The sequence below is a fragment of the Crocodylus porosus genome, unplaced genomic scaffold (genome assembly GCF_001723895.1).
Source record: "Crocodylus porosus isolate Cpor-Errol unplaced genomic scaffold, CroPor_comp1, whole genome shotgun sequence".
Lineage (NCBI taxonomy): Eukaryota > Metazoa > Chordata > Crocodylia > Crocodylidae > Crocodylus > Crocodylus porosus.
In genome coordinates this window covers 63998865-64016749 of record NW_017728906.1, presented here as the reverse complement: position 1 = coordinate 64016749, position 17885 = coordinate 63998865, and the positions used below count along the sequence as shown (strand labels likewise).

Sequence of the window (17885 nt, the reverse complement as noted above, 5' to 3'; positions counted from 1 at the left end):
AATGTATATTCTAATATATATACTATATAATATAATGTATGATGTATATTATTATATAATACATATTATATAGTATATTATATTACTGTTACATTTCATGTTATTATATATAACAATAATATTATAATTATATATAATATATAATTTTATATATATATTACAGAGAGTGTGTGTGTGTATTCCTTAGCACTCAGCCTCTGCTTCCTCAAGACAAGGAAGTCAATCCTTCAATTTGCTTGTGCTAGGCTATAAAAATACATGTATAAACATTTTTGGTTGGGCTTTTTCTTTTAAGTCCTTTATTTTCCAAGAAGATTTGTATAAAATGTTCCAAGGGTGACCTAGTCACCTTATCATGTAAAGTCTTGTTTTTCAGGTTCATAGGAGAGGGGAGGGGAGACAACATGGAGAAAATATTCTTGTTTTGGAGCTGTATGGGAACTTTTTTTTGTCATAACTTTTCCAACTGGCCAGTTGGGGTAAGGAGTAGTGAAAAAGAGATTTCCTGCTTTCTGATTGTTTCTGAAGAGCAATTTGTGGTGGTTTAAGGAGGAATGTTGGTGTTCCTGCTAATAATTTTAACCTGAAGCAGGAGTAATGTCTGATTGGGAAAAGTGGTGGGTCTGAATTAAAAAGGGATTCACCAGGATTGACTTCACATCTTTAGAAGTCTGCCATGCTTCTGCTTGGCAGAATATTTCTGGCAGGACTCCAGAAATAACCTACAAGAAGAAGCCTGTTGCAGCACTGGTAAAGATACCTAGTAGATAGAGTGGCTTCTTGCTCTTGTGATGTTGCACACTACTTTGGATTCTCTTAGTGGACTTAGATTTGGAAGGAAAATATTAAAAATAGTGCAGATTGATATGGATAGAAGTGTAAACTTGTAAACTTTTTCAGGCTCCATGATTTTTGAGGAGTTGCGGAGGAAGGAAACCTATCCCAACTATCTGCTGGCAAGTCTCTACTCAAGATTTTTTGGCCAAGAGTCTATTTCTTAGTTGCAGCCTTGGCAAACATTTCTGTTTTTTTAATTTGTTGTAAGATTCCAATACATGCTATAGCACTATGGTTACTTTTGAAATGTAATTTAAAAAAGAAAATAGGCTGCAATGTATTTTATTTACTGTTCAATTTCAATTTTGCATTGCAAAATTCTTTTAATCAAAACTTTTTTTTGCAATAAATGTTATTTGTTTTGGGAACAAAAAACTGCTTTGGCCAAATACTGAAGTTGCCATAATCAGTCTAGTTTCCTGATTATATGGAAGCAGTGAAGACTATATAATTACAGATTAAATGCTTCTTTTATCATTCATCAAAACAGCCACATAAGTATTTACAAACGAGTTTGTGACTGGTAGTTTCAGTTGCCCTTTTACTTTTGCAACACACGTCCCACTGAGGATATTCTTATTGTTCAGGGAATGTGCAATGGAGGCACCATTTCATTCATGGGGAAGCTCTCAGTGTAATTTAGACTCACTTCTTCAAGGCTGTCAGTTCCAGCCATGGAGGCAGCATTTTTCTTGTTCCTTTCCCTCCCTGTGAGTAAATTGAACACCGTGTTTTCTTAGTAAGATGGAAACCTGCTACTTCTTTATCAGAAACATACAATGTTTTCTAGAATGGATTTTATTTTCCTAATTGCACTTGGCTTTGTAAAAGTTACTTACATCTTCCATTCTTTTAAAAGCTGCTGGACAAGAAAGTGTTGTCACTGGGTATGGTGTGCATCTGAAAAAGGAGCACAGGAGAGATCAGGGTCAGGTCACTGCTAGACCCCACACTGGTACTGTTTCACTCTGTCTCCATGCCATTTATTCTTTCCTATAAACATGTCGCACAGAGTTTAAACTGGCACATTTAGCATGAGGCTGAATCAGTCCTGACCTGTTTACTGCTGTGACCTTTCACTCCTAGTTGTAGTGGGAGGTCCACTGACACCGAGTATCCAATTGGTCGGTGAAATGCCTCTGGACTTCAGACATGGAGTGGCTTTGCCTTTTCCTCCCTGCTTGCACTCAGAAAGTTTGCACTATCTTTACTTTGAACTCCAGGCATTGGTCTTGTTTGCATAATTAGATACATTTGTCATGTCCTGAACCTCAGACACACCTTTTGAATGCTGAAAGTGCATTGAGTTACTATCAGGGATGCTTACATATGCCAAATGAAGGGCAAACTAAATATATTGCTGGCTGTTTTGCCAGAAGGAACTTACGTAGTTCTGCTGGGGCGGGAGTGGGAATGGAAAAAATCTGGGATTTGAAAACTGTGGTAGGTGTGAGGCGCATGCAATAGAAAAATGGTCCCTCTTGAAACTATTTACAATCTAAGCAAAGAATTGTCTTAGATGAGCTCCTCTGTGGAAAAGGGAATTAGTTGTCTTCTTATGGGGAGGTTTCTGCAGGACTATAAATCCATGAAAAGGGAGAGAAGTAGTGGGCAGGACTGGGAGATGATCATTGGAGCCAGGGCTGGGCCACAGATGTGGATTTCTCATTGTTCATGCTCAGCTATAAGCCAAACTTGCCCTGAAGTGTTGACTATAGAAAATTTAATACAACCATATTTACTACCTTTCTATGCTCCTTCAACATCCTCATGTGACACTCTGAGGCAGTGTTTCTCAACCAGTGGGTTGCAACCCAAAGAGGGTCTCAAGAATATTTGAAAGGGTCATGAGCAAGTCTCATAAAAATATTTAAAAGTGCAGGTTTCCTGTTGCTGGATAGCAGCCTTCTGCAAGGGGCTGCTTGGGACGATTGGAGGCAGTGGGCACATGTGCATGTGCACGTGCACACACAGACACAGGTGGGCAGCATACAGTGAGGCCGAGTCGTGGGAGCAGCCCCAGCTGCTGGACACAGGTAAGTGTATGGGGAGCAGGAGTTGGAGGTCCAGGGGAGTGTCTGGAGGGCTGGGGGGTGTGTATGTGTGCCTGCCAGCATTGGGGAAGGTGGCTGGGTGCAGGCCTGCGGCTGTGCAGGAGAGTGGGGGGGAAAGGCGCTTGGCCCTTCAACCAGGGAAGGGGGCAGTCCTTTGTGGCAGGGAGCTGCGTGCCTGGGCCATCAGCATGGGGCCAGTGCCCCTGCACACAGGAGCCTACATTCACTGCTCGGCGGGCGGGACCGGGGCAGCACTTACTGCTCGCACTCTGACCTAAGCAGATCGGGGGCAGCTGGAGGGCCCGTCTGGCAGGGCTTGGGTGGGACGAGAGACTGCAAGTCGGGAGTGAGGGACCCCAGCGTAGCGTGTGGGAGCAGGGGATTGTGGGTCGGGCACCAGCAGGGCCAGTGGATGTGGGTTGGGCAAGCCATTGATCTTGCCAAATGGGTCCCAGTATGAAAAAGGTTGAGAACCACTGCTCTAAGGGCAGCCCCAGCTGGAAAAGCTCTGCCAACTTGGTTCTGTCAGAGTCATGGAGGGGAGCATGTCTCCATGTGGCACATAATGGAGGTAAAAAAGCAAATCGGCATGCCATTTTAAAAATTAGAAAATAGAGAAGTTAAAAGAGTTAGAGATGTTTAGAAAATAGACATGATTTGCAATGAAATTATAATACTGTATTTACTTGAATAGAAGACAATCCTGATATATGAGATAACCCCCCAATAATTAGATTCTGTACCTAGAAAATTTATAAATTTGCTTTATTTTCCAGGTATAGAATCTAATTACTGGAGGTTTGCATTGAATTTGTCCCCTTCCCACTGCTATAACAGGGAAAATAAATCTGACACTCAAGTAGCCTCTTTATTCTCTGTTTCCCCCTCCCCCAAGTTTTTCTCCTGGCAGCCCCATCCTCCACTCCTTATTGTCAAACTCTGCTCTCCCTGAGCACATGAAAGTGAGGAGCAAATTTGAAAACAATAACCTTGAAATTAAACACGGCTGTAGCAATTTGCATATAGTACCCATACACTTCATCCAGAATCGAGGCATATTACCTTTTTGCAACTGTTGCATATTTTAGCACAGGTACTGCATAAACACACTTTTGATCGACACTTTAACACCTACTTATATCTAATGTAAACTTTTTAGCCCAAAGCCAAAAGGCTCGTGATTTACCATATAGTTCACTGGGCTGGACTACACCAGAGGCAACATCACTTCAAGCCATGAAACACAACATTGCGTACAGTTTACCCAGTATCCCTCTGTTGTGCCTCCTCTGTCTAGTCCATAAGATTAGTGTGGCCCTGCCCTCCATGGTGACCCCACAGCTCAGCACTGCTCAGTTGTGTATATGCTCCAGATACCCCACAAAAGATCCATGTGCTAATTAGTGGTAACTCATGACTGGAACCAGGTGTTCTCGCAAGTCTTAGGATGCCCCAGAAATTTATATGCAGATGAAGCACCGAGCAACCTGTCTTAACAAAGAAAAGATGGAAAAAGACTAAACCAGTGTTAAAACAAGTAAAAGCGGACATAACCTGCCTACAAGAGTGTGGTATATTGGAGGAGAGGGAATATAAATACTTGGAGAAAAGGTGGAGATGGGGGCCATCTTGGTAGTTGGGGACAAACGATAACAAAGCAGCAAGTTTAGCAATACTTTTCAGAAACCCAGAGTGGTGAGTGAAGCAGGTGGGAAATATCATCAGTGGCAGGCTACAAGAAATGATACTGTCAGTTGGAGGAACAGAATTAGAAATTTAAATATATATGCACCACCAGAGTGGTAGAAGAGGAAGGCTCTGCTTACAAAACTAGCAGTATATGCAGTCAGAGGGAGACCACGGATAATAGTGGGGGTTTTCAAGTGTGTAATAGAAGCAGTTGACAAAATGGGAAGAAGGAGCTGGGACATTAGACAGTTCTTCCAGATTGGTAACACAAATAATGTAAGAAGAGTTGCTAATAAATGTGTGGTCAGGGGAGAAAGCCTTCACTAGAGCGCACCCCAGTAGAAAGAAGCAATCGAGAATTGACTTTGTGTTTGTATCCAAAGAAATAGAGATAAGAAGAAAAAAAAGAAACCATAAGCATGGTATTTAGCAGACAGTAGATCTTGAAGGTGGAAATAGGTCTTGGTAAGAGCCCGTAAGAGGAAAGGGAATGTGGAAGACAACTGCCTGAGACCAAGGTGCAGAGGTGTGTCAAGTATGCACAAAACAGTATAAGAGGTGGAAAACACTGAAGAAATATTTTAAGAGTACCAAAGAATGCTTGATGATGGTGAAAAAGAGGACAAAAGAATTTTTCAAGAAAACAGGCCAAAGTAATGCAGGGAAAAGAACTAAAGAACAGAGAGCTGCAAAGAAAGATGCTGGGTCTGCTTAAGGAATCTGCAGAAGGGAAGCAGCAAGTATGAGAGGAACTGGAAAGGTAGTTTAACAGTAAGAGAAAAGAAAAAATATACTTAGCACAAGCACTGTGGGTGGAAGAACACAATGAGTGGTCCCGATGCTTTTTGCCCAGAGTGAAGAAGGTGAAAAAAGAGCTAAAAGCAGTACACATAGAAAGAGGGGCCTGCAGGGAAAAGCAGGAGGAGGTGCTGGAAGCAACGAGGAGATTCTATGAAGAACTATATCAGAAGAAGGAAACAGAAAAATGAAGAATTTCTTGGAAGAGATTGAAGAAAAATTAGAGAAAGAGGAGATACAGAAGGATGGAAGATAAGCTAAGTTTAAAGGAAATGGAGGAGCTTAAAAACTTGTAAAAAAAAAAAAAAAAAAAAGACGAAGACTCTCCAGGAGCAGATGGACTTTACAAGAAATTCTGCCCATGGGTAGGGGTGAATTTAGTAGAGGTTCTAAATCAAAAGAGTATTAAAACATTCAGTGGAGTATGGTGAACTGACTTAGGGCTAAATTAAAATGAAAAGCACTGTAATGGGAGTGGGAAACTGGAGGGACCTAGAAAAGTTTGGACTACAAGTAGTGGTGGCATAGATTAAAGCTTTAGGGATCCCAATTGAAGCAGAAGGGAAAGGAAATTAAGCATGGGAAAGGTGACAGCAAAGTTACAATAAGTATTATGGTTGTGGATGGGAAGGACACTGTCGTTTTCTGGAAAAGTGATGGGAAGGACACTGTTGTTTTCTGGAAAAGTGATGGCAGTTAAGGTGTGTTGCTGACGATGATTTTGTACACTAGAACTGTGTTTCTACTGTCATGATGGTAATTTTATGAAAGTAGAAAAGGAATTATGTGTATTCTTTTGGAAAGCAAAAAGAAAAAGGCTAGCCATAATGGAAAGAAAGATGGGGAAATGCGGGATGCTAGACATAGGACTGTTAGTTAACACAAACTACATAAGTGCAGTGTGTAAAGCAGCAACAGAAGGGGAAAGGACAGCAGCATGCTTTAGCTGATTTTTGGCAGGTCTGAGAAGATGGGAAATACTGTATGGAGGCTCTTGGAAGAAGCCATGGACATGGCAATCCTCTGTTCATTGCATAAGAATGAAAAGTTTTATTAGGATGTACAGCGTAGGAGCTGTGGGGCTGGAGGTCTTAAAGGATTTCAAGAGGCTGACAACAATTGTAAGAAAAAGAGACAGGATGGCATTAGTGGTGCACCTTAAAGAAGGACAAGTGGAAAAAAACGTGAAGGGAAATACCTGCCACACAACAGAGAGGAGAGCATGCTGATCTAGCATGGCTGATCATATGAAATATCTTGCCAGTAAGGGAGGTATAACATAGATGGAGCTTGGTGAAAACAGCCAAGTGTCCAAGGGAGAGGTGCAGGGATGAAAAAATGGGGGGGGACATCTGTTTTGGGAGTGTATATATGCAAAGTTTGTGTGGGAAGGGATGCATCGTTTTTTGAGTGTTACAAAAATAAGCCAGTCTTTAACACACAAGATGCTGTTGTATGGGCTCATACCAAAGTGCCCTGAGGAAACAATATTAAGGGCACTGTTAGCCAATTAAAACCAGTTTTTTAAAAAAAAAGTTCCCATCAGCATGTTTGGCCAGTGTGGGCCATGTGTTTTATAGTCATGGTAAGTGTTAGCTTAATCAGTTTCATGGTTGGTTTCCATTGCTGACCACAAGCTGTATTTGGCAGCAGTTTATTGATAGTGTATTTTAGCGAGATTTTATTGTATGCAGTTATAAGATGAGGGACTTTTTGCCTCATGACAGTTGGCGGGGGGTGCTCACCTTCTATTTGTGTATATGTACATGAAAATATAATATTATAAAATAGACTAAGTATATAGGTCTTAGATTTAAAAATAAGGACTATTGAATGAGAGGTATGCCTCAGCATAAGCATCTTTTGTCCTGTATGCTTGCTTGTTCTTGATTTGTCATTTAGGGTCTGATGCATAAAATACGTTAGTGAATAATTTTCCTGTCATCTGTGTAGCTTTCTGTACACTTGCTTAAGGTGCTTGCAGATTCAGGCCCCTTGAAATGTGAATGCTTCATAGCTGGTATTGTCTTCCTTTATACTTGGGAATGGCTTAGTTCATTTTTGGACACTAATGCAATACAAATGATAATATATGTGACCAGTATATGCAATGTATATGTCTTTATCAAGAGCCTTTATGTCAATAACAGTGCAAGTTCATATCACATGGTTGGATTCTGGATGAGGAGTAAAGTGTTATATGTCAGAGTCATGTATAACATTTAGGTTAGATAAGCGAGAAGATCCTTTTCAGTCCGACAGCATTAACTCTTTCCTAACATAATGGAGTAGTGATGGATGGTACATAAAACCAAAAAGAAATGGAGCTGCAAGGGGATGTAATAAACATCATGCTAAAGTTTTCAAGAGTTTTAGCATAGATAATGATAGTCCTCTTATTTATTAGTAACAGTATGAAATACAGTTATTAATAACAATTGGTTATGGCACCTCACAAAATAGTGCGTTACAGCAATTTAATTCAGTTAAAAATAAGTGAATGTAGCTCATCTGGCTGCTCTTAAATGTTGAGTGAAATGGATGGTGACTGCCCAGCACAGAATGAAGATAAATTAAATCCGTATCCATAGCTCTGAACATTACTTATAGAAGCTCAAAAGTAGAGAGGAAAAGATCTGTTTGACCATCTGGAGTTTGATTTTGCCAGGCACAGAGAATCTTCTCAGTGTAGTGGGACTGTCACTTGGGTTCTCCTGAACTCTGACTCCTATATTCAGAGGAGGACTGTGTGCATATGCTTGCTTCCAGGTAATGTCCCAAAGCTCTGCTTAAGACCCTGATGTGGTCAGGCTGGACAGTTCACATACATCTACTTGCATATACACACACACCGGAAAAACAGCCCCTAGTAATGCAGGTCTGTTGCCTACGTAATATAGGCTTCTCTCTAGTTTCAATTCTAATGAATGATTTTAAATGGGAGCCTTTTTGCTATTTAGGCAGTTGAAATTTTCACTGTGCTTTCTGGAATGTTGTATGTGTTGCATTCTAATGAATATAAATGTTAATACTGACTTGTTTGCTTGATAACATAGAAATAAAGTTAAAATGGACTTTATCATTGAATTATTATTGTTTGTATTCCTCTAATACAGATCCTCTAGTCGAAAGGAAAGTAAGACTTTCCTTTTTATTTTTTCTTGAGTAATATAGGAAGGAAGGAAAGGATGGAGGGATGATTATTAAAAGATTTATTATTAACGATTTACAAGGATATAGTACGCTTGAATTATTTTTTAAGACTTCTATGTAAACTTGATGACCCCTTTGTTTCTGGAGAATGTATTCATAGTGAATAGTCTCTCAGCAGTCTGTGGCTGATTATGTGCAGGACTGCAAAATGCTTTGAGCATGGAAGGTATCAATGTATGTTAAGGTGAGGCAAGAGGGAGGGGAGAAATAAGTGATCATTTTTGCAAGTATGTCTTAAGCTAACAGGACTTTTACCTATAAATTTCAAATTATGTATATTGGGTTTTAGCATGCAAATTCCCATCAAGCTTGCTAGTTTGAAAGTACAGTAGTTACTGGAATGCCATTCTTTGTCTGTGTCTGTTCACTTCACAAGGTGTGATAGTTTTGGGTACCATTGCTATATGTAGTAAGAGCTGGGTGTAATTTTTTTGTGTCCAATCATTTGTCTCTGATATCTCCCACCTCACAAAAGAGTACCCTCACCACCAGCCTATAAAGTACTCAAGGGTAGTTAGCTCTCAATTCTTCCTTTTCATACCGTTCTAATTTCCATGGCTTATTTAAGTATTCACTCAGTCAGAGAGAATGAGAGAATTAAACTCTAGCCTGTTATTAGGACTCTCTCCTGGCATGTGGAAGGTGTTGGATCAGATCTGATCTGGGCCCAATATTTCTTATCTCAAAAGACTACCCAGACCACCAGCCTATAGTGTTGTATTCGCTCTCTGGTTAAATTAATTCTTAAATATGCCATGCTAAGTGACGCACCATAAACAGGTTAAATGAAGAGGTTTTCATCTGAACCATGAAATTGGTTGTTATTCATACTACCCTATGGGTGGCCTGAGTGGAGAACAGCCTCTTTATGAAGCATAAACACAAGCCTAAAGACTCCCAGATTCATGTCAAAGCACCTGAGCCTTTTCTATACTGCAGTTCCCACTGTGACTATGACTGATGTTAGCTGCTGCTGTCCATCAAGGGAGCTGATTTTTCACTATCAGTAGCGGTCAGCCTGGATCCCAGCTGCCACTGCTGAATGCCCTGTGATTCTTGCAGCTCTTCTGATGGAGGAGAGTGCCCAAGGAAAACTAGCAGGGCACCACAAGTTTTGTGCAAAGAACTGATGACTTGGAAATACAGTTAAGAAGTGTCCTGAAAACTTGTTAACAAGTAGAAAATAAATTGAGCGAAAATAAATTGGTGCGTAGCATTTTATTTTTTCTTTTGGCTGTACCTAAGAATGTGCTGAAGATGCATATGTTTAAATTCCCTCAAGCTAGTGGTATAATGTATCTCATATTTGTGAAGGCCAGAATAATAAAAGCTCACACAGTATGTGTGTAATGGGCAGTTCTCAGGGTGTAGAATTAAGTGTTAATCTAGCTTTCAGACTGGAGAACTTACTTTATCTAGTTTAGCATCCTGTTGGCATTAGTCAGCCTTTTTGATTGCCAGAATGAGGCTAAGAAATAGCCTTGGATGACTGCCCTACTGATAGTTCACCAGGAAGTGTAAACATGCTCAGTGCAGGGCGATGAGTTTGTAATGAAAGCACTATCACTTTCTTTGTGAGAGCAATCCAGGCCTTAAAAATGCTTTCACGCTGAACATTTCATTTGCTATGATACAAACACCCGAGTACTCGAGGCAGTTGAGCTTCTCTCACTGATATCCCCAAGCTATTCTGTGTATGCAATTTGTTGTCCTCATCCATTTATGAAGAATATATGTGGACTCAATAGCTCTGTTAACGGCACAAAAGGTGTTCTTTTCCTTGGGTGTAAGTCCAGGTTCATCTCCTTGCTGCTTTTTTGTACTGCATAGCTTTACTGTATGCTGGCTCATTTTGCCTTAATTCACAGAGACACTTCTAAAGTATGGAGGAGGGAAAACCTGGCCACAGGCCAGAGATAGGTGCTTGGGATAATAGAGTTAGTAGATTCATGATTATGCAGATCCAATGGCCATTTCAGCCCAACTGCTACCAAGGGAACATAGAGGAGGAAGGGCAATACGCTTATGGGTAGGGTCAGCTATGCTTCCAGTGTGTGAACTAGCATCCTCAGAGCAGCCTGGAGCAAGGGTTACTTCTCCATGTACTTGAACTGGTTCCTATGAAAGCAGTTTGAGATTTATTTTCACTGTAGCAATAAATCATTTGCTGTATTTCTGTTTATTTCCAAAGCCTCCAGAACAATACCATTTTAACAGACAAAGCCAAACACTGACAAGCCTTGTGTAGAACAGTTTCCAAGAAACGCAGACCTTCCAGAGTCGTCTGCAATTATAAGGCATCCGCTGAGATAGACAAAAAACTGTTTGTGTTTTATGGCAAGTTCTTTTGTTAAGGGATTGATAGCAGAGAAGGTTCAAGAATGGATCACCTGCCATGAGCACTATTTTTCATGGCCCCCTTTAGAAGAAAAAGTTTGTGTTTGTTATACTGTAGTTGTTTTTACTCCTCAAAAGTCAACTGTCTCTAAAATCTTGTCTGGCAATTGTGCTAACATAAGCACAATTTCTTTCTAACAACAGGTCAAATATATTTGGAAACAGTGGGGAATTTTATGAATATTTCATGAAAAGCTTAAGTTAGAATTGGCAGGATTAAAAAAAGAGGAAACTGGGTCAACTACATGGCTTTTAAATATCTGACTTGTTTAATACTAAATTTGCAAATATGGTATATTACAAAGGCTGAAATAAGATGCAGTGAGTTTCAGGATAAAGGAAATTTTAAGGAACATCATGGAGAACATTTTGAGTGGATTGTGGTGATTCAGGATTGGGACTTGGATGTCATTTTAGGATACACTTTCAATTTGGTTAGCCCTGCCACTTACCCCTCTGCCCCTGACTCTCAGGGGATTGTATTAAATTCAGCGTTGTCTGGTTTGGGTAAATGCAGTACTATGGACTGTATGTAGCAGCTCACTTGTCCTCGGCCAGGTCAGTTGCTGCTCTGGGCACAAGCGACAATGTTCAGTCAGTAGCTACTGCAGATTGCTTAGGGGCTGTGAGAGGGTTAACACTGGACTCTGCCCCTCCTGCCTGCTAGGCCACGGAGAAGTCGCAGCCATTTTGACAGCCATTAGAGAGCTGTGTCTATATAATTCTATTCTTATATACTTTTACTCCAACAAAGAGAAATCTTCCTCCCCATTTAAGCTGCATACCCCTGGAGGGCTGATTTTGGGAGGAAGGGTGCATAGGCTTCTGTACTCTTGCTTTTGTGATATGAGTAGTCTGACTTCTCAGCACTCTATGCAGACCAGTATCCAGTAGAGTACTGAACTAGGAATGAGGAATCTTTGGTTCTGTTTTGACTGTGACCTTAATTGTTTATTAATGATTTGCATGGTGGCATAGAAAGTTTCTTGAGTGGATTTGCAGATGCCATGAAACTGGGAAGGATTGTGAACATGTTGGAAGATACAAGTGCAATTCAGAAGAATCTTGAAAGATTAGAAAGTTCAGCTAGAGCTAACAGGATGAAGTTCAGTGCAGACAAATGCAAAGTGCTATTGCTTGGGAGGAATAATCAAAAACACAAATATAAAATGGGTGACACCTGGCTGGATAGCAGCACTATGGAAAAGGACTTGTGAGTCTTGGTGGATCACAGAGTCCATATGAGTCTGCAGTGTGATGCAGCCACACAAAAAGTGAACGTGCTGCTGCATCAACAGAATGTGGTTTTGGGCTGCATCATCAGAAGCATTAGGGCAAGATATGGCTCCCCCGTGGTTAGGCCTCATCTAGAGTACTGTGTGCAGCCATTTAAAAAGAACGTGGAAAAATCAGAGAGGGTCCAGAGATGATAAAGGGCTTGGAAAGCAAGTTATATGAGGAGAGACTGAAAGAGCTAGATATGTTCAGCTTGCGGAAAAAGCGGGGGACATGGTAGCGGTCTTTGCACTTGAGTTGTCATCAAGAAGAGGGGAAGCACCTTTTCTCTCTTGTTGCAGAAAGTAGGACATGGACCAATGGCTTGAAGTTAAAGCAAAGTAAGTTTAGATTCGATGTCTGGGAAAACTCTTCACTGTTAGAATAGTAAGGCAGTGCAACAGACTGCCTAGGGAAGTTGTGGAATCTCCATCACTGGAGGTATTCAAGAAAACATTGCACAGCCACTGGTCAGGGATGATCTGGGCATAGTTAGACCTGTGTTCTACTGTAGGTATTTCCCAAGCTTCTGGCCTTTGCTATTTGCCCCTGTCCCCCCACCCCTTTCTCCTTTATGCTACATGTCAGGGTGTTTTTAAGCCATCCTCAGGCACTGGGTGTAGGCTACAGCCAAGGCTGGGGACTTTGACTGGGATGTGCCAGTGCTCTTACTGGGAGCAGAGCCAGAGGTTCCTGGCTAAAGTGTCTTGCCCCTTTATTCAGGATCAGACTGATGGCCATATTTGGGGTCAGAAAATAATTTTAACCCATGGTCAGATTGGTACAGGCTGCGGGGGTTTTTGCATTCCTCTGTAGAAGGGGGAGTGGCCCTTTACCCAGGATCTCTGGAGTATATATTGACAACATTTCATAGAAGCAGGATGTTATTGGCTGCTTTACTTGTGACAGGTTAGGGTGTTAGGTCTGTGTTGTGTCAAGTTTGACACTACGTTTATATAGAGTTTAGATTATGGTTTGAATAGGATGGTTTGCATAGGAATGAATGATGCTGGCTCAGGCCGGGGGTTGGACTAGGTGTCCTCTAGAGGTCCCTTCCAGGCCTCCTTCTGTATGTTTGTGTGTATTCATCTGGTATTGTAATCTTTTATGTCGGACCTAGACGGTGCTTCAGAGAAGAGGCATTGCCTGTTTCAAGTTCAGTTATGAATCTGCAGTTGCAGCAGACTGCTGGCACTCAAAAATCAGCAGAATAATCAAGAGGTTGGAACTGGGGGTCAGTTTCTCACCCTCTGGGCTACCATTTTAAGACTAGTCAGATGGCTGATGAGGGATGAAAATCTTACAAATATGATATATGGCTTCCTCCAAAATAACTAAACATAGGGTAAAAGGTACTGGTAACTTAGTCTATAATGAATACGGTTAAGTACTGGGTATATACCACCTGCAGATATAACAGTGACTTCAGCAGTTAACCTAACCTTCAGTACTTCTGCATTCCTACTTGGCGCTGTCTGAGGTGACGTATGGTTTCCCTGGTTATCTAAAGGATAGGCTTTTCATTTTATATATTTTTTGTGTTACATACCTTTTTGGAACTGTTTATAACCAATAGAGCTGTATTCAGTACTTTTCCTGTGAATTCTTACATTCATTTCTTGGTGCCTTTAGTATTTTATATCTTTTTAAAGTAAATGAATAGGTTTGTATTAAAGAAAGCATATGGAAATTTTCAGATGGAGCTTGCTAATAATTTCCATGGCTGTGCTGTAACAGGACTTATAATGATCTATGTAACCTTTTAGAAGATGCATAAAAATAAACAATGTGTGTATGTAAATACTTGTTTATCACTACTGTGGTAAAAGGGCCATATTGTTTTAATGCACTGGTTTAGTGATAGATTTTATTCTTTGCAAATAAACACAAATCTGAGATTGGTTGACTTGCATCTTTTCAAACGCAAGTCCCGGGATGGCTTTGTAGCAGGGGGCCTCCGGAAAGGTAACTCGCTAAAAACATCTATCAGTCGCACTTGATATCTATGTGTTAATCTAGTCCTCCTCTTCATAGCTCCCTTTAGAAAGCCTCATGTTCCCTGCAGTTCTAGCCTCTGATGTGTTTCACGCATTTAACTGGAGCCAGATTGAGAAGTATAAAGGATAGCCCACATGGCCATTACTGTCTCATTTTGTTGGATCAGAATTAAAGGCTACATTTTATTATATTATGTTGTATTACTAAAACTGGCTATTGGGGTCTGTATTTTTTTTCCTCAAAATATACCAAAACAATAAAAAAAAAAACCACAAAAAACCCTAAAATTGATCTCTGTGGTTCATTTACGTATCTGTCCTTCTAATTCCATGGCAGATGTTTTCTTCTCAGCTGTGCTTTGTCGTATCAGCGTGTTTTATCTTGAGTGAACTCTAATGTCTATGTTACACATTTAAAGCATTACTTTTCTTTAAAGGCAAGAATGTTAATGATGAAGAACAGAGTTCTAGGAATGGAGTAAACTTAAACCCTCAGCTAAAGTTGCATTGTTTTAATAGTGTCTTCTGTATCTGGCTGACTCTTATTTTTAACTTTTACTGTAGCGTAAGTTTTTTATAACAATTGAGTCTGTTCATTTGTTTTTAAGAATGGAAGGTGTAGAAGGAAGAGTTGCAAACAAGCTGCTTGAATGTAACTTCAGTAAAAATCAAGTTGAATTTCATTATTAAAAAGTTGAATGGAACCTCTTCACTGACAGTCATCAGAGAAATAGTCTAGATCAGATTTCAGTAACTTTAATTTGTTTTCCTCTCTCATTTCAGCTGCTAGATCAGGCTGGTTACCACCACCACCTGCCCTGCCACCTCGGCCTCTTGTATCACAGGTATGTAAAACATTTTGAAACTGTGGATGTGTATTGTGCATTATTTCTTCTTTAGATACTACCGATGCTATGTTTTGTCACATACAATGCACATCATTCTCCCCAGAATTAAGCTGCTGGAAATTGGGGCGTGCATTATAAGTGAGGAAATACGGTAATAGTTTCTGCCTCTGACCAAGAAAGTGAAAGCAACACTGCAGAACTACATGTGAGGCTCTCACTGCTGGCTGTGTACACTTTGTTTTTCCACTTGTTGTAAAAGTTGTACTCAGTTACTGCTACTTATCAGTATTTTCAAAGAAAGGGTTTTTTCCCTTCATTCTGCCTTTCAAAAACAGGGTGCATGTATTATTTGGGGGCACATTGCATGTGAGAAAATATGGTGATAATAATACAATAGTTGGCTTTTTCATATCCTGCCTATGCTTATTACAAAGCCGTTGCATATCTGCAAAATTCTCCACACTTTTGTTTTTGAATGATTACTGGATAATGTCAAATTGGCTGTTACAAACTCCTTTTCTTTGTGGAGCCAGGATACACACTGTAGACAAAATCATAAATGAAAAGCCTGGTGACAGTCTTCCCTGGCTGAAAGGCAGAGGTTTAATTCACTTGCTTCTCAAGCTATAAATGCTGTCAAGGTAGCAGTGCAAGGAGCAGCTGCATATCATAGAACATGTCACCTATCAGTGTGAAATAGTCATACTAAAAGGAAATAAATCCCACATTAACTACATTATTGAGTGGCACACTGATTTAGTGGCATACTTATTTCATCAGAACAGCACACATCCATTGTGTAAAGCAAATGGATCTAATCATGAACAATAATCCCAAGTAATGTACTATAGACGAGTTCTTCTTCCTTCATAAGGAATGATAAATACACAAAGGCTGCATGGCTTGACAAGACCTGTCATAACTGTTGCATCTTAACGTCCATCTTTTTCTACCTTTTTTTAATCTCTTTCCACAAAAATGTCTGTATAGATGTCTTATGTATTTATGTTCTTGACTGCAGCTGGCCATAGCTGGCAATTCATACTGCGTATTAATCTTTTATACTGAGAGTTGAAACTGATGCCCTGACCATTATCAAGTGATCAGCCCACCTCTCAAACAGAAAATACTAAGGCATCTTTAATATCCATGAGCAATCAGGACTTGAGTTTGAGGTCTGATGTAAGAAGTTAAGCACATCTTCCCTAACATTATACCCAGGCACTTATTCCTGAAAGGGAGAACTGAGTTCTTCATAAACAGCAATTCTCTTTTCAACTGGGTTTGGAGTTGGTAAAAATATTCAGTTTATGAGGATGGTATAGGATGCTGCTTTCTACCTACACACTTCCATTGACCCAGCTACAAACTTAGCCACGTGCACTTTAACATTGTCATCAGACCATTCCTTTTTCTCAACCTCCTCTGGGCAATGTCTCCTTATTGCATCTCCTCCAACTCTGAATGATTTCTTCTTTGTCTGCCTTATTGCTGTCATAAGCCATTCTAGCTCTACTGTATCCTTTCACATGCAAAATTTCATCATTGTTTTCTGGACAGCAAAGAAGCAAAACAAAACCTATTATTTGACAAAAATCGGTGCTACAGGCAAGAATTTTTTGGGTTTTTTTCTGTGTTTAAGATAGATTTTAGTCCCTCAACAAGGTGATGGGAGAGTAATATATGTATTCATGTCCATTAGGTGCCTCTTGTTGCAAATACTGAACCAGCCACCCAACCCAAATCAAGCTATGTAGACTTCAGAGTACCGGAACAGGTATGTTTTAGCATTTTAAATATGGTAGTCCCACAAAAAAATCCAGCCTTCTCTTCTATTTCAGCACAACAGTCTTTCTGGAAAATAAATCAATTTTATGTACATAATTCTTGGAGATGTATTTTTTAATATATGTTTACTTCTTTTAAAAACACTTTTTTAAATTTGAATTGAAAAACAATTGAAATAGTATTTTAGACCACACAAACTGTAATCTGCCACATCTTATGTGCCCTTGTCATCAAAACATGCCTTTAAACGATCAAGATATATATATGTGTGTGTGTGTGTATATATGTGTGTATATATGTGTGTGTATATATAGATATATATATATATATATAATATATTAGTTGATGGGGTTCATAATTCAGTTTAGCTGGCCATTAAGTATAGCATGCATAGCTATAATAAGCATATGGATTACATTACCCAAATGGGGCCCTTGATGTAAAGAGCATGAATATGTTCAAGAGTAACTGATCTGTTTTCAAAATACTGGCAGGATTAAGAACTGAAGAAAAATAATTATTCTGGCATGATGCACTCAGCTTTTTCCTGTTTTTACTACTAATCTTGCTCTTTTTAAGTTTCAATTTTAATTAACTTTCTACAATGCTGTTAAATCCTTTTTTATTTCTTTGCCATTTCAATAGATGCATGTGGCTAAGCACAAAAGTAGTTTGGGGGTTAAAGTGTACCCCAAGTATTTAAGGTTGCTCTGCACCATTCGTGCATGTTTATGGTGTGCTTTATTTTGGCACTGCATTGGAAATCCATTGATGGAGGAGGAGAGGGAAACAATTTATTGTGAGACCCAGTCACCCACAGAAAACTGCAAAGAGAGCCAGGGTAGATTGAGTATTTAGAGTGAAGTTAAAGTGTTTATTAGGCTCTACAGGCTCTTGTATGTCCACAAGATGTGATAGGGTAGAAGTTGTTTTAATTGGGTGGAAGGTTCTATGTGAGTTTAATCAATGACAAAGTACAACTAGAGCAT

At 39.8% G+C, this 17885-nt stretch overlaps 1 protein-coding gene across 12 annotated transcripts in view; it reads left to right on the top strand.

Annotated features, from left to right (window-relative positions):
• REPS2 (RALBP1 associated Eps domain containing 2) overlaps positions 1 to 17885 on the top strand; it is a 152470-nt gene that overhangs the window by 102261 nt on the left and 32324 nt on the right. For 9 of the 12 annotated variants that reach the window (XM_019529255.1, XM_019529254.1, XM_019529253.1 and 6 more), the window contains 2 exons: positions 15044 to 15105; positions 16811 to 16885. In XM_019529255.1, coding sequence (XP_019384800.1) covers positions 15044 to 15105; positions 16811 to 16885 — 137 coding nt within the window. The remainder of the gene's footprint in view (positions 1 to 15043; positions 15106 to 16810; positions 16886 to 17885) is intronic. The other 3 variants (XM_019529256.1, XM_019529265.1, XM_019529266.1) reach the window with 1 other exon arrangement.